General features: G+C 40.0%; 1 protein-coding gene and 1 long non-coding RNA gene across 9 annotated transcripts in view; one reads left to right on the top strand and one right to left on the bottom strand.

The window, feature by feature from the left end:
- LOC310704790 (uncharacterized protein) overlaps window positions 1–26,429 on the top strand; it is a 251,058-nt gene that overhangs the window by 29,220 nt on the left and 195,409 nt on the right. For 3 of the 8 annotated variants that reach the window (XR_014524997.1, XR_014524998.1, XM_083498787.1), the window contains 2 exons: window positions 797–903; window positions 1,005–1,393. Coding sequence is in view for 2 of the 8 variants with exons in the window: in XM_083498787.1 (XP_083354913.1) it covers window positions 797–903; window positions 1,005–1,037 (140 nt within the window). In the remaining 6 variants the exon portion in view is untranslated. Of the gene's footprint in view, window positions 1–777; window positions 904–1,004; window positions 2,476–26,429 lie in introns of those variants that run through there. The other 5 variants (XR_014524995.1, XR_014524996.1, XR_014524999.1 and 2 more) reach the window with 5 other exon arrangements.
- LOC310704812 overlaps window positions 20,615–26,429 on the bottom strand; it is a 46,479-nt gene continuing 40,664 nt past the window's right edge. Inside the window, exon 3 of the long non-coding RNA XR_014525034.1 lies at window positions 20,615–20,694. This is a non-coding gene — a long non-coding RNA (uncharacterized lncRNA). The remainder of the gene's footprint in view (window positions 20,695–26,429) is intronic.

Here is a 26,429-nt window from a genome sequence, read left to right as displayed (position 1 = left end):
CTAGGCTGCATCAACAGAAGTATAGTGTCCTGATCAAGGGAAGTAATAGTACTAATTTATTCTGCCTTGATCAGATCCCACCTGGAGTACTGTGTCCAGTTCTAGGCCCCACAATTTTAGAAGAACGTGTGCAGAGGAGGGTGACCAAGCTTTATGAGGAACATTTGAGGGATTTGGAAAAGTGATGTCACATGAAAGATGAGCAAGCTTGTTTTGGCCTACATTGGAGGCTAGGACTTGAACTGATAGCTTCAAGTTAGAAGAAAGGAGATTCCCACTAAACTTCAGGTCAAACTTTGGCACTGGTTTGGAGTGAATTGGACCGTGTTGGGTTTTGGGGTGTTAATTTGAGATTCTTTGGATTTCAGCATTCAATCTCTTCACTCTAGATAAGTCCCCCCCAAAAAAAATAGATTTGGGGGGGGGGGTTGTAGTCAATTTGTGGAAATTGTCTGCCCTACCTTTTCCTTCATAATTCAAATTCAATCTTAATCCCTGACTCTCCCAAATTTAGTCAAATTACATCAGTTGGAGTTGGAGTTTTCAAACAGTAGGTAAGATGGCTATCACAAAAAGCTGACCCCCTTCTTGTTACTGTAACCCAAGCAGTGGAAATGACAAAAGAATACATGGCATTATTTGCTAGAAAGTCATTATTTCCCTTTTCACTTCATAAATTCCTGGGATGCTTTGTAACCTTCTGTTTTTCCTCCAGTTCTTTTGCTGATTTTGTTGAAAGCTGAACGAATCCACCAGGTACAAATAACCTGGCTGTAGTTTTATTCTTTTCTTTCAGAGCCACAATTGCTTCATGAAAATAGAAAAACTGTAACACAGCATTGCAGGACTCTATATCATTTTGACTCTGATGGCCTGTTTCAGGTATTTCGACAAAGAACTTTGGTGAGCTATTCGATGCTCAATAATAAGTAACAAATAGTGTGATTCAGTGAATTTGTTTTCCTTAGAAACGGCTGACTGCAGTCTTTTATTTGAAATGTTAGGTAAAGGCAGTGCTGCAGACAAACATTCCGTGATCCTTGATATACTGAACAGATGACCTGGAGAAACTGCCTACCACAATGAAGGATATTATGGCTGAATTTTCCAAAAGCATGTTGTACAAAGTATGGATGTGGATTCACATGACCAGGCTAAACCACAGTGTAACTTTTGCTCACAGTAGATAAAAGATTAAATGCTTTAACATATGCACAAGCTGGAACTCAAACTATGCTTGCCAGCTCTTTTTGCAGGGAGATGATTGTCATCTTATGGAAAAGCTATCCAGTATAAACCCTTTCATTAAAATTCTGGAGGTGTTTTGAACAGTTGAAATAGTGAATCTTAGTATTTTAAAGTGCTAGTGATATTGAAATTGTGTAGAAATTAAAAGCCTGGTGTCAGGCGGAAGATCCTGGCATTGAACAGCAGCAGTCGCAGACCTGAGGGCTGACTGATATGACAACCACAATTCCCCAGGTTGGAAGAGGGGTTGACCCACGGCACAGCCACTAACTGCCTGTGCCATGTGCCCCTTACCTGGCCTGCACCACCTCCCACGCCATACCTCCCCCTACCAGAACCACCATAACTGGGCCTCTCCCTGCTCTCCCCATCTCCTCTCCTCCCAGCCATATCTCACAAATGCCCTTACAAGTCAGTTAAAAACAATTAAGACACTAAAAATTAAACAAAAAGATTAAAAAATAATAATAGAAGAAGAGGCCCTCACTGCTGGGCAGCAGAAGAAGTCCTTATGAAGCAGTCCACCCTGGGCCAGCCAGGTGGAGAGAGGCGGCAGCAGGGCCCTCAGGATCTCAGCAGTGTGATTTGGTTAGTTTGTTCAATAAGTCATGGTTTGAGAATAGTACAGACTGGGTCATAGTGTGCGTTAACAAGAGCACTCTATAGCTTGTTGCTGTGTTTAAATTAGAAATGCTTTATTACACATTACTGGTAGGGGAACAATAGTACTGGACAATTGCTACTAGTTTCAAAACAAACATGCTTTATTTCATAAAAATTAACATTTTATTATTGTCTCTTTGAAGAAGAATAAAAAGTCACCACTCCATCCACATTGCATATCAAGTAAGTGTCATTATGAAAACATCATTAATATGGAAATTGCAACACTTTGATTAGCACTTGCAGCCCCCTTTTGTAACAGAAAAAAAGAGGAAGGAACTAACCAGATTGCAGCAATTTACATAATAAAAACCCAGTAGTGGCAGTGCCACCAGTAACTGAAACTAAAGCAGGCTATCATGTCTTTTTAAACAGTTTAATGCAGTTTTTAAAATGTGCAGTACAAAGGAAAAGAAAATATTTTTCTTTAAACTGACAAACTAATTGAAAAGGAAATAAATCATAGCTGGATGGTGTCTTTTAGGATCATAGTCTCCTGTAAACTATGCAATGCAATGCAAGCGTATTGTCAATGCTGCTTTACATTTCCAAAATAATGTACAGCCTTACCTTGGAGTACTAGTAAGTCCCATTAACTCACTGATGCTTAATTCTGAGTAAATGTGAATGACATTGTGCTGGAACAAAATTCCAAGTAAAACAGCAATCAGTGATATATTTCCTATTACAATCAACGCAACCCAGGTTAAAATTTCAGTAGGAATTGGATTATACATTCTGTACTCAGTTTCAAACTACACATACCAAGGAAATACTCAACTCAGAGTTTAAAAGATATACCTCTTGAGAATGGACCGTGTTCCTGAAGAACGTTGGTTGAAGATTGAAATTCACCTACTATTGACATTGCCTTAGAATCATAGAATCATAGAATCATAGAGTTGGAATAGACCACAAGGGCCATCGAGTCCAACCCCCTGCCAAGCAGGAAACACCATCAGAGCAGTCCTGACATATGGTTGTCAAGCCTCTGCTTAAAGACCTCCAAAGTAGGAGACTCCACCACACTCCTTGGCAGCAAATTCCACTGTCGAACAGCTCTTACTGTCAGGAAGTTCTTCCTAATGTTTAGGTGGGATCTTCTTTCTTGTAGTTTGGATCCATTGCTCCGTGTCCGCTTCTCTGGAGCAGCAGAAAACAACTTTTTCCCTCCTCTATATGACATCCTTTTATATATTTGAACATGGCTATCATATCACCCCTTAACCTCCTCTTCTCCAGGCTAAACATGCCCAGCTCCCTTAGCCGTTCCTCATAAGGCATCGTTTCCAGATCTTTGACCATTTTGGTTGCCCTCCTCTGGACACGTTCCAGTTTGTCAGTGTCCTTCTTGAACTGTGGTGCCCAGAACTGGACACAGTACTCCCGGTGAGGTCTGACCAGAGCAGAATACAGTGGCACTATTACTTCCCTTGATCTAGATGCTATACTCCTATTGATGCAGCCCATAATTGCATTGGCTTTTTTAGCTGCCGCATCACACTGTTGGCTCATGTCAAGTTTGTGGTCAACCAAGACTCCTAGATCCTTTTCACATGTACTGCTCTCAAGCCAGGTGTCACCCATCTTGTATTTGTGCCTCTCATTTTTTTTTGCCCAAGTGCAATACTTTACATTTCTCCCTGTTAAAGTTCATCTTGTTTGTTTTGGCCCAGTTCTCTAATCTGTCAAGGTCATTTCGAAGTGTGATCCTGTCCTCTGGGGTGTTAGCCACCCCTCCCAGTTTGGTGTCATCTGCAAATTTGATCAGGATGCCCTTGAGTCCATCATCCAAGTCGTTGATAAAGATGTTGAATAAGACTGGGCCCAAGACAGAACCCTGTGGCACCCCACTAGTCACTCTTCTCCAGGATGAAGAGGTACCATTGATGAGCACCCTTTGGATTCGGTCAGTCAGCCAGTTACAAATCCACTGAGTGGTAGCATAGTCAAGACCGCATTTTACCAACTTCTTTACAAGAATATCATGGGGCACCTTGTCGAATGCCTTGCTGAAATCAAGGTAGGCTACATCCACTGCGCTCCCTTCATCTACCAGGCTTGTAATTCTGTCAAAAAACGAGATCAGGTTAGTCTGACATGACTTATTTTTCAGAAATCCATGCTGACTATTGGTGATCACAGCATTCCTTTCTAGGTGCTCACAGACTGTTTGCTTAATGATCTGCTCCAGAATCTTCCCTGGTATTGATGTCAGACTGACTGGGCGATAATTATTTGGGTCCTCTCTTTTCCCCTTTTTGAAAATAAGGACAACATTTGCCCTCCTCCAGTCTGCCGGGACTTTGCCTGTTCTCCAGGAATTCTCAAAGATGACTGCCAGTGGTTCTGAGATCACATCTGCCAGTTCTTTTAATACTCTTGGATGCAGTTCGTCTGGCCCTGGAGACTTGAATACATCTAAACTAGCCAAGTATTCTTGTACTGTGTCCTTAGGTAATCTGGGCTGTGTTTCCTCTGCTGAATCATTTGCTCCAAATTCTTCAGGTCGGGCATTGTTTTCTTTATCGGAGAAGACTGAGGCGAAGAAGGCATTGAGGAGTTCAGCCCTTTCTGTGTCCCCTGTTTGCATTTCACCATCTTCTCCTCTGAAGCAAGCAAGCCTTGATCTTGCTTGCTACCCACCTTACTTAGGAATATAATACCTCCATTGTAAAATGTTTCTATCTTGATTTCTTTCCATATTGGGGTCTAGTTATGCCAAATTCATTCCTTTATATGTGACTAAAGGTAAAGGACCCCAGACGGTTAAGTCCAGTTAAAGGCGGCTATGGGGTGCAGTGTTTATCTTGCTTTTCAGGCCAAGGGAGCTGGCATTTGTCCGCAGACAGCTTTCCGGTTTATGTGGCCAGCATGACTAAACCGCTACTGGCACAAGGAGGGCCATGATGAGTGCCAGAGCGCACATAAATGCTGTTTACCTTCCCACTGCAGCAGTACCTATTTACTTACTTGCACAGGTGTGCTCTTGAACTGTTAGGTTAGCAGGAGCTGTGACAGAGCACCGGGAGCTCACGTGGATTCGAACTGCAAACCTTCTGATCAGCAAGCCTAAGAGGCTCAGTGGTTTAGACCACAGCACCACGTGCGTCCCTTTATATGTGAGTAGAAATGTCATGAGTAACAGATAACACATTACAAATAAGTGTGGAAAACAGGAAGCACAAAGTAATTTATACTTCCTGTGTCCCTTCACATCACATTCAGAACTAGTTCATATGTCAATAGCAGGGGTTGTAAGAACTGCTATGACTTGTCTATATATTGCTCTGAGCACTGCTTCAAGAGAGTCTGTTATCTGGCAATATAGTTATTTCCGATGCCAGTATTGCTCTGCTCTGCCCATGATACCAGACCCACCCACATCATTAGTTTCCTTCTAATGCTGCCAGGAGTGTCACTGGCATGACTAAGTTGCCATTCATGGCTTTTCTGGTAACATATGCATCAACCTTCAGTAAGCAGTTCAAAACTGTTTCCCATTCTTTGCTTGTTGAGCACCGTGATAATGGGGATACACTCCCAACAAATGCTTAAAAGATATATTTTTGAGCTTATGCTATAGAAGACTAGGAATCTGAAAGACAGGGAGAAAATATTGTGTAGCCTCTGTGTTTCATGGGCTAGCTGAAGTAGAACAGTGATAACAATACAATAAAAATTCTGCAAAGAAATTAATAAAATGTTCACAAAAAGGAAGTTAAAATACTACCGTTATTACTTGAAAGAATATTGCTAGGCTCAGATAGGGATCATAACTCAGTTAGTATAAGACACAACAGGGATCTACTAAAATTGACTTACTTGGTGGCAAATTGTGTTTTCTACAGTACTATAGCCATTTTCTGCAGCTGGTTTCTATAAAAGTGGATTCATTAAAATTTAACTAAAGCTAATATTAGTATAAGAGTTAAGAAAAGCAAGACAGATTTTAAAACATTAAAATTATAGTCTTGTTCATAGGAAATAGATCCAAGATTCAATAAAATAGAGTACAGGGGACACCAAAGAAGAATTTAAAGTCATATTGGATTTGGAGGGGTGAAACATTTTAAATGGAGGGATGTGACTAAACAGTGAAATTTTGGTTCAAAGGGGATCTTTTGAAACAGAGTGTAAAATCTCATTGAGACTATGATTTTGCCTAATGCAACAGAGCTCAAATTAGCTAATTTGTTTCAAATTACCATGGTGTTTCAGAGACGTAATTATTCTGAAACTTGGGCAATGATGGATGCTTTATAATTTTATTTTTACCGCATTGCAATGAGAAGATTAAAGTTGCTGGAACAGACTAATATGTCTTTTTTATTTGTTTGCTAACCTGTAACCCATCTTTCCACCAAATGGTGCTTAATACAGCCACAAATTAAAAAGCACATCATCAAAACTGATAAAAACACCCAGTTGAGCAAATTCCATCATATATGCAGCATATGGGGCCAACAACCGGTCTGAATAAAACAGTATTTGCCTGCCAGTAGGAGCTCATCATATAAGTGACTTGGGGAGTTCCAAGGTTGGAAGCAACCTCCAAGAAGACTTTCTCTCATGTTCCCACCAACTATGCATCAAAAGTCTCTCTAGTTCAGCATCCAGTTTCCCACAGTGGTCAAGAACGCTTAGTAGCATGAAGGCAACATCTCTTTTTCACCCTACATTCAAGTACCTGGTATTTTGTGGCCTTTGAATGTTTAGGTGTCATCACAACAGCCATTGGTAGACCCATCCCATATGAATTTGTTTAATCTTCTTATAAGAAAGGGACAGTCTGAAATAGCATACATTGAGTGGCTCTACTTTGCAGGAAAGTCCTTTCTCAGTTGTGGAATGTTCACAGAGACCTGTGAATTCTCAGCTATATGGGTTCAGCTTAAAATACACCCTTAACTCTTAGATGTTTCCTCAGATGGGGAGGAGAACTTAGCAGCACTCAGTGTCACTCTGTCTTTCAGCCAGAACAACACAAATGGTGTCACCTTTGCCCTAGTAGGCAGGGCAATGTGGAATTGCATAGAAGCCTAAGCCAAAGAAAGGAGCATTTAGTTCTTTGAATGCTTGAGGGGGTTCATCTGAACTTCCTTTTGTGTGTAGCAGTAACATAAGTTGTAGATAGGAGCTCCAAGTCATTAAAACAACATGTTTTACAACTCACTTTGCAGGATTGCATCACACACTCCAGCCCCAATTTAGGTTCAGATGTTACCCAAGGAAAAGGACCACTCCCATTATCCCTGACTATACTTGCTGGGCCTGATGGAAGTTAGAGCCTAACAACACTTTGAAAGGACCATGTTGGCTATTGCTCACCCCAGCCTTGTAACTCACTCGCTTCTCCTTTGTCATATGTTTTACATCAAAATAATTGTTCTTATATAAATATCCTGAATTCTGACAGAAGGAGTAACAGATCATGTTTTTTGGAGCCCCATATTGCTTCTCATTCAAAAGCTCACAATCCCAATGAGTTCCACAATAAAACATTGAAACAAAAAGAAAGACGGTGCAGGACCTAGTCAGTTTTCTTTCTGCATTAAGAAGCTTGCCGCTTAGTCAGCTAAAGAAACAGGACAGATTGATTTTGACAGAGCTATCTGCTCAGATGTTATAGACCCGATTTATATAGGCTTATTCAATAGCATTTGAATCTCTAGTGAATGGTTTTATACAGCTTCATTTGTATGTATCCTAGTACATTTGTAGTTGTATTTAGTGGCTTATTGGATGGATTGCCTTTTGAGAGAAGCCAAATGAAATGACAACGATCTCTCCCCCTCCCCTTTTTGTGTTCAGGACTCTCACTGTTCTTTTTTTTAAAAAAAATAAATCACAGAATTTAACTAAAATCTTTATCCCAAAATCAGAATAAATACTATTTCTGTGGAGTTAGCGTACTTGTGGATTTAGTGCATGCAAAAGGGAAAAAGAGAAACGAGAAAACCCGAGATGTCTGATCCTGTTTTACTTTCTCAAAAATTCCCTCTATATTGGCAGCCTCATGTCAGGCAAATCCAACATAATTATCAGTTAATCTAAAGCAGCAATGCAACGCAGCTTACATTGTTTTACTATTGAACACAATGGAACGTCTCAGTAGACCTTTGTGGAATTACACAACACAAGGGGCTGCTCTACGTATTAAGGCTGCTGAAGGAAGACCAGTACAAATACCAAAGTTCCCATCTGCAAACACTTAATGGTGTATACAGTATGTGTACTTTTTTATTACTACTAATACAATATATAGAAAAATATGAGAATAACAAATAGAATATATTGATTGAAGAAAATTACCATATAAAACCGCCAGACAAAAGCATAAGTAAAGTGGCTAATACATCAATTAAAAGCTAACAGACAAAAATATAATATCCAATATTTATAAATAGATATGTTCATAACAATGCATAAGGCTGTACAGTGGTACCTCGGGTTAAGAACTTGGTAATTTGTTCCGGTGGTCCGTTCTTAACCTGAAACTGTTCTTAACCTGAGGTACCACTGTAGCTAATGGGGCCAGCCGCTACCACTGTGCCGCCGCCACACAATTTCTGTTCTTATCCTGAAGCAAAGTTCTTAACCCAAGGTACTATTTCTGGATTAGCGGAGTCTGTAACCTGAAGCTCCTGTAACCTGAAATGTCTGTAACCCGAGGTACCACTGTATATAGTCATAATTAAATTTGGCATTCCAAAAGGCTATGAGAATTTATCAGTTTTCTAACATTGACATTCACATAAAAGGTTCACGCAACTATCTATGCAGTAAGCTTAGCAAGTGTGGCTACATCTCTTACATATCCTATAAAATCAGTCAGGAAGGGAAGAGAAGAGAAGGAAAATCACCTCCATGTATCCCTAGCAGCCGCTGCCGGAGGCAAATGCCTCACTATGCCTAATGGTAGGGCCCCCCTGATTTTAATAGCTGCCTTATCTACCCTACCCTGTAAGTAAAAAAGACAAAGGCTGCAATTATATACATTCTTGCCCAGGAATAAGCCCCATTAAACTCAATGAGACTTGATTCTGGGTAGATGTGTATAGCATCGCACTATTAAATTACCCTCCCCTGCTTTTGAATAAAGGTGCATAGAACCACACTGTGTGGTTTATTTCTGGGGGGAGTTCCATACATTAAAACTGCTCCCAGAAGCACTAATGCTACACTCATGTTTCCATCCGCAAACCCTTAAAGCCTGGAAGTATACATGAGTATAGATCTATCTTGAAAAGCCAGTGAATATGCATATGGGACAACAGATTTGGAATTTGCAAGGAAGATTAAACTGGCAGCTCTTTATTTGATGGCCTCTTTACATCTGAGGGCAAGACAAAGAGACATTACAGTACACGTGAAACAACCCTGGTTTCAACAAAGCCAAAGACATGGGGTTAGACGACAGACAGATTTCTGCAGCCACATTCCCTTTCGGTATGAGTATATATTTTCAACTATATAATTAGCTGTGATTCCTCCTCATTTACCCTGTGTTTCATTGAAACGAAATAATATTATTGTCAACTCCATAAAAGCAGATACTGACACCCTGTTCAACAATGCTATGGAGCAAAGTGTTTAGACAGGATCATGCTATTTTGCAAGGAGGGGAATGAGGGAGTGTTATGCAAAGGGGGAACAAAACAGCTAGTTGCTGGGCCTCTGTTGCATATATTAAATTGGCTGGCAGTACATTTCAGCAAGGAAGCCAAGCCAGCTCAAAGGCCTACCCTATAACCTCTAATCTTAGGGAGCTGAACTCTATTATTTGCCATTAAAATGAAAGGATGCCATGCTGAAACAGATGTCTTCAGCAGACACGTTCTCATTACAGATGAAGTTTAGGCAAATGGAAATTGAGCCACAAATTTTATTTTGTAGATTATGGGTCTAAAGAGCTTTGTGGTTGGGCCTGGCATTTAAAAACATGAATTAGAAAAGCTCTCAGAAAACCAAGCACTAATTAATGGCCCAGCAGTTCTGCTGAATCACAATGTAGGAACGAGGGAGGTTGTGAAAGGAATAGTTTAGCAATAACCAGATACCCCAAACACCGAGGCACCAGGTCACACAGTGCCTGACACTGTTTAGTGGGTCCATGTTGTGCATCTCAATAAAGCATTTTAATTAACTTGGGGGCATGTGAGATAGTGGCTCTCTGAAGAAAATCTTCCAGAAGACCTTTAATAAAAGCGAGCACAATGTGATATGAGAGTTTTATGAATACATGCCAGTGCAGGTGTTTGAGTGAAAATGCGGGGATTTAAGGTGATCTCTGTATTTATGACAGTTCAACAAAAAAGGCTAGAAACCAGAGGCAAAGTTGTTTTAATGACGCCATTTAAGCTGGTATATCACATTACTATGAAACTGCCCTCTTTGACTTTAAATGCCTAATATAAAACTACAAACATTAATATCTGGATGTATTTCCATGTGCCTCTAGCACTGGATTAGAGAGTCTGAGCTCCAGAGTTCAATGACATGCTCCCCCTACATTTAACAAATTGTTTTCAAACGTGCTTGACAGTTAAATGAACTTAATCATTTCAATAATATCCATCTCTGCCTGTGGGCTCAGTGGGAAACAGAACTTAAATATATGGTTCATGTTTTGTTTTATGAACTTTTCGGGAAAGAATTTGCCTCTCCACTGATTTGCAAAGGGCTTTCCCCCCTGTTATGCTTAAATGAAATTTACCATAACTTCTAAAGAATTCCTCTTCTTGGCATGGAAATATGTTTGAGAATTTTCAAAAATCTGGATTGGAATATTTTGATAAATACTTATTATATCATTTGTATGTGTGTGATATATGTGTCTGCTTGAGCTCATTGCAGTGATATACAGTGGTGCCTCGCAAGACGAAAAGAATCCGTTCTGTGATTCTCTTCGTCTAGCGGTTTTTTTCGTCTTGCGAAGCAAGCCCATTGAAGGATTAGCGGATTAGCACTATTAGCGGCTTTTAGAGGCTTTTAGCGACTTATCTGCTGATCGGATCAGCTGATAAGCGGCCTAGCGCTATTAGCGGCTTTTAGAGGCTTTTAGCGGCTTATCTGCTGATCGGATCAGCTGATAAGCGGCTTAGCGCTATCAGCGGCTTTTAGCGGCTTATCTGCTGATCGGATCAGCTGATAAGCGGCTTAGCGGCTTAGGAAAAGGGAGGGGAAAGGGAAAAAAAACCCAGCAGGAACTCGCAAGACATTGTCGTCTTGCGAAGCAAGCCCATAGGAGCTTCGTTTTGCGAAGCACCTCCAAAACGGAAAACTCTTTCGTCTAGCGAGTTTTCCGTCTTGCGAGGCATTCGTCTTGCGGGGCACCATTGTATTGCTTTGTGATGGCATTTGCAGTGGTCTGTAAAACCTAAGTCGTATCCATACCATACGCTCAAGCACATTTAGAGCACATCACTTCCATCAACTAATCCTGTGAACTGTAGTTTGTCAGGATGCTGGGAATTATAGGTCTGTGAAGGGTAAAACACAATTCTCAGGATTTGCTGGGCATGGTGTGGGTATGGAATTTACCCCCTCCCTCCACTCACCCTTATTTTTTTCTTTTCCAGAAAAATATCTGGGTAGAAAGGCACAAAGAAACCATAATTGCATGTTTATTTCAAATTATCTTGGGTTTTTTCATATTAGAGAGAAACACAGTGCAAGTGGTTATGCAGACAGCATCAAACCTCAGATAATGCTGAGGATAATAGCCATTTTAAGAGAGGCAATTTGCAGTCTGATCCACTGCATGCCTCCACTTCTCTTTCCAAAGCACTTTTACAAATAGGGGGAGGGATGCAAACTCTGCTAGGGATCAGGGGCAGGCGAGGGGGGGGCGGAGGGGGTGGTTTGCCCCTGGTACCACTGGGGGGGGTAACAATATGGCCCACTGCCTCCCCCCAGCTGTAGAACGGCCAAGGGCGCACGTGCAGTCAGTATGTGTGCCACTTGTGCGGCATCTGTACGGGCTGCTGCTCGCGTGCCGTCCATACAGCCGTCCGTATGGGCTGCCTCTCGCACGGCAACCGTACAGGCTGCCGCTTGTGCACAGTCCATACGGGCTGCTGTGTACGCAGTCCGTATGGACATTGTGTGTGCACCGCTGGGCGGTTTGCCCCGCCCCTTGTTGTCCCTTGTCCCACCTCGGGTGCCAGAGAGGGTTCCTCCGCCACTGCTAGGGATCACCTTTGTAAGTGGCAATTTCAATTTAAAAGGCACCAAAAGCCAAAACAGTTTATATGAAAGGTCACAACTGTAATATGTTTTCTATGGAAGGATACAACTGGGCTAATCTACTGTTGGTTAATCATAATTTTAAGGGAGGCGATTTGTAGTGTATTGCATAATGTGAACTGCATGGGTGGGGAAGTATTTTCATCCTAAGGGCTGCATTCCCTTGTGGGTAACCTTCTGGGCAGGGGAATTGCATGCCAGTAAGGGGGAAGGACTATAGTTAAAAAATGAGTGAAGCAACTGATATGACTTTTACCTACATTAAGGTAAAGGGACCTCTGACCATCAGGTCCAGTCGTGACTGACTCTGGGGTTGCGGCGCTCATTTCGCTTTATTGGCCGAGGGAGCCAGCGTTGGTCCACAGACAGCTTCTGGGTCATGTTGCCAGCATGACCAAGCTGCTTCTGGCGAACCAGAGCAGCGCACGGAAATGCCGTTTACCTTCCTGTCAGAGCAGTACCTATTTATCTACTTGCACTTTGATGTGCTTTCGAACTGCTAGGTTGGCAGGAGCAGGGACCGAGCAACGGGAGCTCACTCCGTCGCGGGGATTCAAACCACCAACCTTCTGATCAGCAAGTCCTAACATTACACCCACACAAAAGCCAGAGGTTTCTACACAGATGTACCTCTTCATCTAGGTAAGCCTGAGGCATTATCACAGTTTAAAGACACATGCATACACCACACGTCCTGGAAAAAATGGAACATCCCATTTTCTCACGACCATGGTGGCCATTTGGGATGCCATGATCTCATGCAATTTTGCACCAAGATCTCACCTCACAAAAGTGCTTCTTTGGGGTTCCATGATCTCGGGCCAGAAGATGAGCGTCCTGGTTTTGAGACTCAGGATGTTAGTGGGCATGCACATTTCAACCAGGCCAAAGCACTTGAGGAGAGCATGCAGCAGGGCCAGTTAAGCGTGTGACCTGGGAGAGTCTTGGGAGCCAGATAGAGAGGCCTGAAGCATTGCATTTTGCTCCTGGGCCTGAGGTTCTCACTCCTGCCCCCCCCCCATTTATGACTGCCCACTTAGCTACTCTTTTTAGAGTGTTTTGTACAGTACAATTTGACTAAAATTGGTGGAGTCAGAGAGTGGACATTGTGGATTTTTTTAGCAGTTCTTCTGGCTTTCCTCACATACTTGAGAAACTGCCCCCAAGATAGTCAGCTCAGTAGCTCTGGCTACCCCTTCTTGCACAAGATGAACTTGGCTCTACTTTGTCCATATAGAATGCTACTATAGTATTAGTCTAAGCCATACTCATATTATTGCACCTTGGTACATATGCACAATCATACACACTGTACACCAGAAGTGGGAAACCTGTGACCATTCAGAAGCTGGTGGACTCCAGTGTTGTCCATCTGGAAGGCTGCAGCTACACACACACACACACACACACACACCACACAATGTAATCCTGTATCATTAATCAATCTAAATGTTGTTGGTTGTGGTGGTGGGTGATCTACTTTTCTAATAACAAGAGACTTTAGTATTTTTTTAGAAAACAAAGTTTGACAGAGCTTAACACTATAAAGTTTTGACTGTTGAATTCTTGAATGTTTCCAGTAACTTAACTCTGTGGGCTGTAAGCAGAACCATTTCTGATTACTGTGCTGCTTATACTGCAGACTAGTGTAGTATGCTGCTTTTGAGTTGAAAACCGTTTCCAATTTGGATGAGTTCACGGAGGTGCTGCTTACTGTGGAGCAAATTTCAGCTGATTTCATACAGCTAGAAGAAATGCTTTCTTTCAAAATAACTTATGAGTAAAAATATTGGTAGCTGTAAAATAGAGTTAAAATATTGTTGCCTCATTTTCTGGCGTTCTGCACTTCAGCCATCTGTATTCCAGCTATCAGTTGTGCATTTTAGTATGTCACTCTTTTATATCAAGGCCAGTTTGGGGGCTCTTGATGTTTTACATGGTTAGTTACCTCCTTGTAAGGAGAAAGATATTCCACAAACCACAGGAGTTTACTGCTAAGATTTTCACAGCTTGCTTGTACATGTTGGAAAAGATCAAACTGTTTTATATCTCTTCCCCCAAAAGAAAAGAAAAATATTGGAAATGAAGGGATCACTACTCTATTTCCACTGTTCAAATCTATAAGAATATCAGAGTCTGTTGCATCGTAAGGGAAGAGAATTGTATCATAGGGAGATAGTGTGATGTCATCAATATTTTTCTTGATGCCCCAGGTTAAGGACTGGACAAATAGCTGTTATTTGTACTCCATGCTCCATACGAACCTGTATATTCAGCATTTATTCAGCAAAAAGTAGCAGAATATCACATGACCGATAAAGAATGATCAAAGGCTGAAACTAGCTGGCTGGTTACCTTTCATAGATAAGCTGAGAGATTGCTTTTCGTTCAAAGCCCTGAAAATACATACAGTAGACCTCGCTTACCCCCAGGAATCATACCAAGGGTAATCCTTGAACTGACTGAACAGGTTAATAGAACACTGCCCTTATTTTGGTATCACTTTCCCACTTACTTTCATTATCAGTTTCCCCCTAGTGATTCTGAGACCTAAGAGTCTCAGTCCAAGTCCTCAGTGGAAACAGATACTCCATTGGAACTTCTGGAACAACTATCACCTCACCCCCTTCTTTTTTCAATGCCATGAATAGAATGAACCTTGGGGGCAGGTGGAGTGGTGGTTTATTGGCTGAAAGCAAACACAGCCCTGTTTGGCTATTTAAAGAAGAGTGCAAGCAAGGTAGTTCTCAACTTGATCCTGCACACCAGTGTTTGACTTAAATTTTGGGGGCATCATGCATTTAAACTACTGCCTTTTAATACATTTTTTGGCAGCATGTGGTTACTTTCCATAGAGTTAATTGGTCTTCTCCAAACATTACTAAACCTGGATCCAACCCATAGTTCACCCACCAACCCCTGTGCAGCACAGATTTCATTCTTTTAAAATTCTGCCTTTTTTACATATTTCTAAAACATACTGTGTGATGCTTGAGATAGAAATATTTAATATTTTAATACTAAAATTTGGATTTTTAATATGCTTATTATTTCACAGTACACACCCACTGTCTTCCTGTGTTATGGATCCTTGCAATTGTAATGAATTACTTCAAGGAAGGTTCACCGCATAATATAAATAAAAATTTCTTCTCTGTGACCAAGCTGTATTTTTCTAGGGGCTCTATCACGCAATATCCTGACATAGATCTGACAGCTGGCATCTCAACAGAAATACTGGCATCTTAAGCTTAAGCTCTTTGAGGATTTAATCTGTAAGCCTGAGATTTTGAACACCAGTTTTTGCTGTGGTTTCATTCTGTCACAGTCAGTACCTTGGTTTTCACTCTTCAGAGGAAAACAAAATAGATGCTCAGGCATCCTTCCCTTTTCAGACTGATTTTTCAAAATACACCACATAGTTTCTAATGGGGTTTTCTACCCTGCTAAAGCTTTTCAATTGCATTTCCTTTAAAATAAAAGTGTCTGACATAAACATACTTTAAAAATAAACACAAATAACCAATTATATAGTTTGGCCCTGAGTCTAGAAAGAACACTGGAGTAAGTTATGACAGTTGTTCATGACATGACACATGAATGTTCATCAGCCTAGTTTGTAAAATATGCCCAGTCAGATACTATAGTTATTTTGTCCCATCTAAACATCTTATCAGTTATGGTCTGCTCCTTCGTGACTAAGACATCATGGGAACATAGGAAGCTGATTATACTGAGTCATACCACTGGTCTATCTAGCTCAGCATTTTTTGTATTGATCTGGTTCACATGTAATGCCAAGCCAAACCATTTCTTAGCCCTGGGTGGTGTAGCAGGACCAGAGAAGGTGGTCAGTCTTTGCGCTGGTAACCTACACATTTGTTTTTTTGCTCTAAACCAGAGCTTTCCAAACTGTGTGTCATGACTGTGTGTTGGCTGCAGTGTTGCATGAATGCTCCCCACGCTCCTTATGGGGCTGGAAAGGGGTTAGCTTAACCTCTGGTTTGCTAGTAAAACTAAATTGCTGTGTTGCAAAATGATGGATGTCTAAAAAGTGTGTCACCAACATGAAAAGTTTGGAAAGTTCTGCTCTAAGCCATGGTTTTGTTTAGTGTTATTGTGGACCTGGCCACTGATTGCAGCACCTCTCCAGAATTTCACATAGGGGTCTCTCTTACCTGGAGGTGCTCTACTATTTAGATATGGCCTTCCCCTTAGAAATATATGTGACGAATATATATCTGTATTTGCGGTTTTAACTTATTAATGTTCATATTTTAATTATTTTAATGTGTGAGTCAATCTGAGGTCATGGATAATTGGGTGCCATATAACTGTCCTGTTGCCACTCATCCATTAACAACAGATCTGTCCACCATATTGGTAGTGACTTCTGAATTTACCTGAGTAGAGTGTGATGTATAAGTTATTAAATAAGAATTACTGTGATTTTTGGCTTTTGTGCCCGTTCTGAGAATTTCCCTGATTTCCTTGCTTCTTCCATTTTACCACATGACAATATTTTTTATCAGTCATCTGGCTAAGATGCAAATATATGGGAAGATCCAAGAAGAGTATGCTTCTAAAAACCTATGGGGACCCTTAATTGTTTTTTTAAGACCATGTACAAGCTTCCTTCCCTTTCTTATATAACTACAATATAGTTTTAATCTTTTCTCTTTTTTTAGTCACTACTAGCATTTGCATGTTGTCCTTGGTTGTCCTTTTCTTTGTTGAGCTCTTTAGGCTGTCAGTTGTATTTTAGACGCCACATATTGTGTGGTTCTCTACTTGAATTATTAGTTGCACTAAGAGAGGATCAAAAAGTAAGTCATTGTAACTTGAGATAAGACCTGTCTCTTACATCTCTCTCTTGTACAGAATTGTGTAAGTGCAATCTATTTGTACCAAAATGGAACAATATTTAAAAGTTCTTAACTGCTCTTGAGACCAGTGCCAAAATAACAAGTGTCATAAAAATACATTGCAGCATGTTTGTAGTTATCAAGGATATTGTTTCCACATTAAGATTAGAAAATGCAAAACTACCGCTGTATTTATGTTGGCTAAATATTCTACTAAATGTATATTTGTGTTTCTTTGAAGTTTTTATTTCTTCGCTTGCCTAATAAAAGCAAGCCAGAAAAGTAGACTCAGACAGGGATTTCTTTGTTTTCTTTGGCCAGCAGTATCCTTTCACCCATGCACTTAGCTGGTTCTTAGCCAACGTCAAAGGCATTGTGCTGTTGGTGTCTAGTCAAAATAAAGACAAGTTAACAATCCACTCTTGTAAATTTTCTGCCTTCAAGTAATGCCAATACATTATAAGAATCACAATACTTTCACTCAGCCTCCAAAAATGCATCAGATCTAGTAGCATAAGCAGAGCTGGTGTATCGTGATTTCTATTGCATGTAATTTTGAGACAATGAAGCTCAAATGTTTTTAAATGAGTGCTCATTTCCAGTATAATCTCATAGCAAAAAAGTGAGATGACTAACAGTACAATATACATGACCCCTCAAAGGAAAGGCTTATTGAGGTCACCAGGACTTGCTCCCAGTTAAGTGTGCATAGGATCACAGCCCTATTGTATGCTTAGACAGATAAAGAATTGCTCTATAAAATGGAATATTCCCTGTTAAAAAACAACAACAAAAACAACCACGAAGACACCAAATAGTATTACATATTGTTTATCTCTATCCTGGTGAAACAGATTATCCAAAGGGAATATGAAGCCTTCAGAAAATGATACCATAGTGATACCAGCTAAGATCCTTAGTGTAATATCCAAAGGGTGTTATTATATAGAGCGTGGCAAAGATGACATTTGATACTGTGGGGGGGGGGAGATATGTATATCAGTCATCCCGGGGAACTGGTGTCTCAGCTGGAATGCTTATCTATTTTCCATGGGCTCTGCAAGCATTCACCTATCCTCAAAATATTTATACTATGTCCATACACTCTCTTTGAGGATATGGTTATGGTTTGTAGCTCTGTCTGTTCAAAATATACACTTTATGGGTTTATAATAATGCCATCAGCTAAATGGCTTTGAAAATTGCAAACATCCTTAAAATATACAGAAAAGACACACATTAGACACAGAAAAGGACATTTTTTTTTCAGTCTTGAAATATATACCAGTCTGGATGCAATTACTTTTTGTTATAGCTCAGGTGTAGAGCATGGCCATGAGTAAACATAAAGCCAGGGCTTTTTATAATTATGGTTTCAATTTCTTTATATTATTCAGCCTTGCAAGATGAAAACTGTTGTTGTTGTTTAAAAACGAATCCTTAGCTCAACAAAAATGTTAATTGCAAAACAAAACATGTCTGAAAAACAGATTACATGTTCTCATATGTAATTAGGCTTGCAGTTTGATCAGATGCAGCACAGGGTATTATGTTCTGGTTAATTTAAGCACTTTGAGGAAGTTTCCAGCAAAATAAATAAATAAATAGGAACTAAAATCCAAGATCCAAGCATGATTATTTGTGCCTACTTTAAGCTTGTGTTACTTAAATAGCTGTTCTTCTATGGTAGACCAGAATAATATATTGGGGGTCAGGTATAGAAGGGACAATCCATTTGGTTCACATATTAGATTTCTGAAAGAGAAATAACAGTATACTTATATCATGTCCAACTTCCATCCCATTGATTTCAATGGGTCTTCTCTAAGCAGGACTGCACCAGGATCCAGCCCTTTGTTACACATGCATACCTTCGCCAAGCAATGTGAAGTTCCAGGGCCAGTAGATTTTACATAGGTTTGGTTCTCTTTGGAAGGAGAGATGACTGGAAATTTAAGGCATTTCTGTAATAATTGAGTTTATTTACCTATATACAGACTGAGCACAGGTGGACAGTTCAACCAAGCTAGTCCCACCTCTGATCTCCAGAGAGAGGCACCCCTGCATCCCCAGGTGCTGTCAGCATGTGGAATTCCATAATCTCCTCAGTCCTCTTTGCCTCTTTCTTCCTCTCTTTTGAAGTTTCTTTGTTCCTGTGCATCTGTCTTTGCTTGGGAAGTGGGAAGGTATGTCAGCTGCTCTGTTGGATTTCCTACTATCCCTTCCTCGGGCATTTACGTGCACTTCTCTAGCCAAAGATGTGGCTAACAGACCCACCACTGACCATTCAGGAAGTTGGGGCAGTCATTCTGACCCCATTGAACTTTTGTGTCCACCTTACCTCCCCACTCAGATTTACAACAATATTTTCTCTGTGATCCCTATAGAATCATAGAATTGGAAGGGTCCTTAGAAGCCATCTAATCCAAGCCACTGCTCAACGCAGGCTCCTTAATGCAAGATCCAACTACAGCATCCTCAACAGAGATAGTCAACCAACCTCTGCTTAATTACCCCCAGTGAAGGGTTTTTAATCTGCTTCCTGCAATTTCTACCCATTGGTTCTAGTCCTGATACCTAGAGCAACAGAGCACAGGTGTGTTCCATCTTCTTCATGGCAGTCCTTCAGATCATCTCTCCTCTCCTCTCCTCTCCTCTCCTCCCCAGACTAAACAAAGCCAACTCTTTCAATTACTCCTCATAGGACTTCATTCCCCGATTTCTCACTGCATTGTCCTCTCTAGTCATATTGCAGTTTGCCAATCTCTTTCTCAAAATGTGGAGCCCTGATCTGGACATGGTATTCCAGATGTGGTCTGTCTAGCTCAGAATAGATTCAGACTATTACTACTTGTGATGTGGACATCACACTGCTGGCTCATGTTCAGCTTGTGAGCCACCAGGACACACATATCTTTTTAACATGTACTGCTGCCAAGTCAGGTTTCCTCAACCTATACTTGTATTTTTGTACCTAAATGTGTGACTTAACATTTTTCTCTGTTAAATTTAATCTTGTTGGTTATAGCTCAGTGTTCCAGCCTGTTGGGATAATTTTAAATGTTGATTCTGATAGTTAACTTCCAAGTATAAAAGTATAGGATTACAGCATATTTCTTTTTAATCCAGTTTATTATTTCCTTGTAATCTGTATGTGAAAAGTACCTTTACTTCAGATTTCCCCAGGGATCTAGCAACTGGGGATAGAAGCAGAGACAGGCTACTAGTCCAGTCAGGACACTTCACCCCCCTCACCTGCTCTCCCCCCTGAACCACCTATGTAGTTCTCCATGCAACATGTTAAACTTTTTTTTTTGAAGCTAAGAGACATTCAAAAGCAATTTGTGAGATGGTTATATATTTTACAAAGAAATAAGGTATATAGATTGTTTTTAATGGAATCCCAGAAGCTAAATCTCAAATCAACAAAACTGCATTCCACTTGACAATAAGATGAACTTAAATGCTGTAATTAAAAATAAGAAGCACTTTCATTAAATACCGAACCCCCATTGTGCAAATTATCCTAGGAACATTTTGCATAATACTTATGAATCTCTAATAGCAAGGGATACAAAGCAAAGCTTACCTTGAACAGACTAAAATGTAACTCTTCCGTGGTATAGTGATTGGTAAATTGCAGATTTGCTTCAACCACCAGCACTACCTGAATAAGAAATGTGAATAGCTTCAGATATATAACTCCACAATAGCCCTATTTATGTATTACTTCCATGTAGGGCAGTCATGTTTACTCTGGAGTGAAGCCTTGCTTGTGAGTGTGGTGTGACCATGGAGAGACCCGGTACGTAAGGAGGTGCTTCACGTTTCTTTACAAACAAGCATGTGCAACATGAAACTGTTGAAGGAAGAAATCTCTATTTCAGAGTGCAGTGGTAGTTTTAGCCCTGTCCCAAATGTTAACATGAATATGCCCTGCATGTAACAAGTGAATAGGGCCAATAGTTCAGTCATTGGTGGTTCTTTCTATGTGTATATAGTAAACAATATGCATGAAGCCTGACTGGCTAACCATCCAGCTCCACTGATCATCAAGTTAAGTCAGTTCATGTCTTTAAAATATACAACTTCCTGCATTTTCCCCAGTCCAAATTTTAAAATTTTAAAAAATGGTCTCTAGAAAAAAAGAAGACAATACTTGGAACAGATTGTGAACTGAAAAAGATACATGGCCACAACCTTGCTTCCATGGAGTGTTTGGCTCATTATTTTTCTCATTTGATTCTGATAATCTTCTGTACACTTGGCTTCAAACAAGACAATGCACATGCATATAATCCTTGCTGGTGTGCAAAAGATCCCCATATATTTTTAAAAACAAAATGTCTGTCCTGTGATCTGAGTCACTTCCATGTTCCATGAAAATAGCAAGAAAGGAAATATGAGTGCTGAAACTTCCTGGTTTTCATGTTGCACGATCCATGAGTCTGAAATGGCCTTGGGGATCACAACTCATAAGGTCCATAAAGGCCACATCCAATTTGCTAGTGCAGTCTTGGTGTCTTCCAGGTGTTGTCAGAGTACAACTCCCATCATTCTTCACCATTGGCCATGCTGGCTGGGGCTGGTGGGAGTTGTAGTCCAAGCATCTTCTTGGGGACGCCTGCTTGGAAAAGGCTGTTCTAATGAAAGCAGCAAGAGGATGTATTGCTCTTTCACTATCTTTTTTTGATGCATCTTTGTAATGTGTGGAGCTGTTCTCAGAAAGAGTGAGAACTGAATGTGTTCTCTCTTTTCTTTAGCTGCATAAAATTATACCATAAAAGCAAAAAAAGCTAAGATAAGCAGAATTGCTGCAATGTGTGCTAAGATAAGGTTTTGGGGGTCAGAGAACCAGTATGCTAAATTACTTACCTAGCTGAGGACAAAGAGAATGTCAGAGGAGACTATTTAAGGTCATTAATTCTGTTTTAGAGATGGAATGGAGAATGAGACAATCAAATTCTCCTAGAATGCAAATGAATATTCATGAGAAGTTTTCTTTTGTGAAGGGAGCTTCATCATTTTGCAACATCTTTCACTAAAATATGATGAGGTTGCTGAAAAATGTTATTCCTTAATTGGAAGAGGGACGTTTCCTCTTCTAGTTTCTGTTCTGTGGTACTTTCTTTTTTTCTGTCACTCTCTTTTAAAAGAATAGCACCTCAGAGGCATAGTCTGATCTCCAGATATCTTTGCTGGAGTTCAGTAAACCCTGCTGAACTGACAAGAGCTTATGCTAGCAGAACAGTATGTGGATTGCAATCAGACTCTGCTAACATGTTTTATATTTGAACAAGAACAATGAGGTTTTATCTCATGCATTTTAACATAAGCAGATGATTTAGAAGTCATTGATTAATAAAATGCATATGATTGCATTGCATTGATTTCATTTTTTGTTGAAGAAGCAAATACCTTAAATAAAGCAATTTATGAATGAAATTCCTGTAACCCTTGCTGTAGGGTATTTCTCTTTACAATTTTAAGTAGTTTCTATTATATATATATATATATATATATATATATATATATATATATATATATATTGCTGACCCTTCTGCATTTTTTTAAGAAGAATATGCTGTCTTTCCCTTCCCATAAATAAATTAAAATTTTAAAAAATGTACAATCCATTAATTGCTTTTTCTATAAAGGGACATTGTATTTCTTTATCACTTTCTCTTTAAGAAAAGCAGTCTGCCAAGCACCTGGAAGTTGTATTGCTGGATTTGTTCCAACACAACTAAGCAATAAAAAGAAAAGAATTCCAAATGCATCTTTCAATAAGTCTTAGATTGTATATAAATATATTTTATATATTTTGCCAATATGGCTGCATCAGATGTTTGTAAATGCCTCCCCATGGAACAGTTTAACAGGCTGAAGAATGCTGCCAGGGAAAAAGTAATGCCTTGCATGGAAATCACTGTGAGAAAGAGGACAGTAGGTACAAAAGACACATTGTATGCTGTGCCTTGCAGTTCTAATTGCACCGGTAACACATTTAATAACTTTGATGCATGGTGCATTTAATGCATGATGCATGTGTCCCATTTAATAACGCTGATGCATCCATGTAGAGTAATTTACAATCAAGGCAATCACCCAGGGTGAAAAGCCTGGGGCGGGGGCAGCTGTCACAGGCTATCTACTTAGTCCATCCTCTCAACAGTTGAAATGATTTATATAAACAGTTCATCTTGGAAAGCAGGCTACACTGACCTAAAGGAAACACATTTATTTCATTTGTCCTTCAGTTCATGTGAATAATTTATATAATTGGTCTAAATAGCATTTAACCTCTGAGGAGGAAATGACTATGAGAAGGTGCTAGGTTGTTTAGAATCATCTGGTGAATTTGGGGTGTTCCTAAGAATAAGAATTTAAGGGATTTTTTTTTTTAAAAAATGATTCCACTATTCCACCATATTCCACCAAACAGAGATTGTATATGCAGAACAGGATTCAGCTAGTGGGCCAGATCCTGAGCTCCCCATCCCTCTTTGACAGGTGGGCAGGGTCCACACCAGGTGACATAACTCCAAATGAAATGATTTGGAATGCACACTCTAAAGTACGTTCCTGATTCTTTATTTTCTTTCTGTGCAGATTGTCTTGAATTCAAGCCAAGCTCCAAAGGGGGAAAATGTTCCTTTTTTCATGTGCAACTTAAACATCTGCAAAGGAAGAATGCAAACCCTACTTGCAGCACAGATTGTTTCCACTCACACCCCTTAAAAATAAGCAAATAAAAAACCCTTTAGGCCACCATCCAGATATACTGTATTTTGTGCAATTGCTATGAATGTCACTCATATTAACCAGTGTAAGGTAAAATGAATCCCCCTTTTTATGGCACAAAATGGGCTTTATAGTTATAGTATGTGACCATGGAATCCACTGGAATCGCATGGGTAGAAGATGTTTACACGTTACTCCATGTGGGAGCATGGGTTGGGAGAAGAGGCCATTGCTTAGTAAAGTGTATGCTTTGTCCCAGGATCAATCATTAGCGTCTCCCATTAAAAAGGATAAAGTGGCAGGAGTTATGGAAGATCCCTGCCCAAGACTCTCGTTTCCTGCTGCTAGACAGAGCAGACAATACTTGGCTAGATGAATAAATAATCTAACCAGTTTCCTATGCTGGGAGGTAAGATGGGCTTTTCAGATTTCTTTGTCTGGAGCTTGGATGCCATGTAAGATATGCTTCTTATATTTCTGTGTTTCGACTTGTGTGTAATCAAAGTCAGTTGTCAACTCCAGAGTAAACAAGGAAATCCCTAGTTGTATTCAGTCAGATTATATCTGTAATTACTTCGTAAAGTCACAGTTTCTCACATGCTTTATATTTTATATATTTTACTTTCATAGCTTTATTGACAGGAAACCCTGACTTTACGATTCCATCCTGTGCTGCTTAATCCCCCCCCCCTTATTACAGTTGGAAGAAGTCACCCTGAAACTGGAGTAGCAAATCCTAGTCTTACTAATGAAACTTCCCAGTTTTTCTCCCACTTTCCATTGCAATCATCTGTTAAACACTTTGCAGGCAGTACAAACTGCATACTCAATTGCTTTGATCCCTGGTATCCAAGGAGAAAACACCTTCTGCCAACTGTTGGTTTAAGGCACTGGATTGCATCCAATGGCGCCTTTGTCACAGTGGAAACAACTTCCACTTATAAAAATTGGGTTACCCATTCCCCCCCCCCAGTCCTCCTGAGAAGCTGCTTCTTAGGGTTGTTTGGTGGGCTCCTTATAACAGAACAGGCTATGATGCCCATGGCTGCAGTAGGTACTGCACATTGGCGAGAGCTGGATGGTTGATCACCAGCCTTTTACCAGCAATTGACCCAGAAGCATTTTTACTTTGGTCCCAGAGATCCAGGTCAGTGAGTCAATATGCAAGTGTCCCCTGCCTTTGAAGTGGTTGACAATAGACTTATAAAATGGGAAAGAGCCTGGGAACTTTCAGTAGTAGTAGTATGTTGTTGTTGTTGTTGTTATAGTAGTATGTTGTTGTAGTATATACATAGTAGTTTGTTGTTGTTGTATTTATACCCCACCCATCTGGCTGGGTTGTCCCAGCCACTCTGGGTGGTTTCCAACAGATACAAAAACATAATAAAAACAGGATTTTATGCCTATGCGCACAGATGCATAATCTCAAGGTCGTCTGTTTGATCATTGGGTGAAAGATTCCTGCATTGCAGGGGGTTGAACTAAATGACCCTTCTGATTTCTTCCAACGTTACAATTCTGTAATTCTATGATTTAAATCCAGTGTCAAAAAGTTCTACATGACATTCAAACCATACTATCTGCAATTCATATTTTACCCTAGCACAAAATAATAAAGTTACAAATGATGTTTCAGTTTTACTCCCAGTTCTTTTTCTGAATTTCAAAGTTAAACGTTTACTTAAAAAATATATATGTTGTGAACAAGGCTACAAATATACGAGCAAGGTTTTCTCTGGCATTCAGGCCTTTTGCTTCTCACACATATGTAACAAGATGTTAGAGATGAATGAACAAAAAAAGTCATCCCTAGTTCATTCCACTTGTTCTTCTGTCCTTTGCCATTGGTATGCTGTGCTGAGATGTTGCCCTTCAGCATCATGATGTAGCACCACTTCTGCTGGAGTGCCATCATATCATAACAATCCCAGAGGTGTTTAGGTACCATCAACCTGCCAGGTGACCTGCCTGTTGGAGTGAATTCTGATTTTCATGGTATTATAAGTTATTATGACTAACATGTCTGGAAGGCAAGGACAAAACAGGAATATGTAAAACAAACACACAGAGAGAGAGAGAGCGCAAATATGAAACCCTATGAACCATCTTTCTTCTACTTCCGACAATAGCTAAATAAATTATAAAGCTGCAAAACACCATAGGACAAATATGTAAAGAACACACATCGTGAAGCTGAGCTAAAAAAAAGTGTTGATGTTTTCAGTACTGTCATCCATCACCATAATGAGCACCCAAAACCTCTTTGAAAATTAGATGCCTGTGATTACACAGATTTCCAAGTGTAAGCTTTTGCTGTATCTGATTTTGAAACATATTAATATGAATGTTATGCTAATTTTTGTGCTATTGACCTAGAGTTTATCTCAAAGATTCAAGAGGATATTGCCTAATTAGCTAACTCCCTCCCTCCCTCTCAAAGCTACCTTCACCTCTTCACTTCATTAGAGAGCCCCCCTTCTTTTTCTTTTCTCTTTTTGGAAGAACAAATAAACAAGGATATTGAGGATATATTCTGTTAATTTCAGCCACAAAAACCTGATTTCCCCATGCATATGTAATTGGAGCTATAAAAATTAGTATTCTACTCTTAGGCTCTGCAGTCTAACTGATGGTGTTTTGATGGGTTCTGGAGTTTCC

This window comes from Podarcis liolepis (genome assembly GCF_965112155.1).
Source record: "Podarcis liolepis genome assembly, chromosome: 4".
Classification (NCBI taxonomy): Eukaryota; Metazoa; Chordata; class Lepidosauria; order Squamata; family Lacertidae; genus Podarcis; species Podarcis liolepis.
The sequence above is the reverse complement of the archived record's forward strand: the minus strand, read 5'-3'. Positions and strand labels throughout refer to the sequence as shown.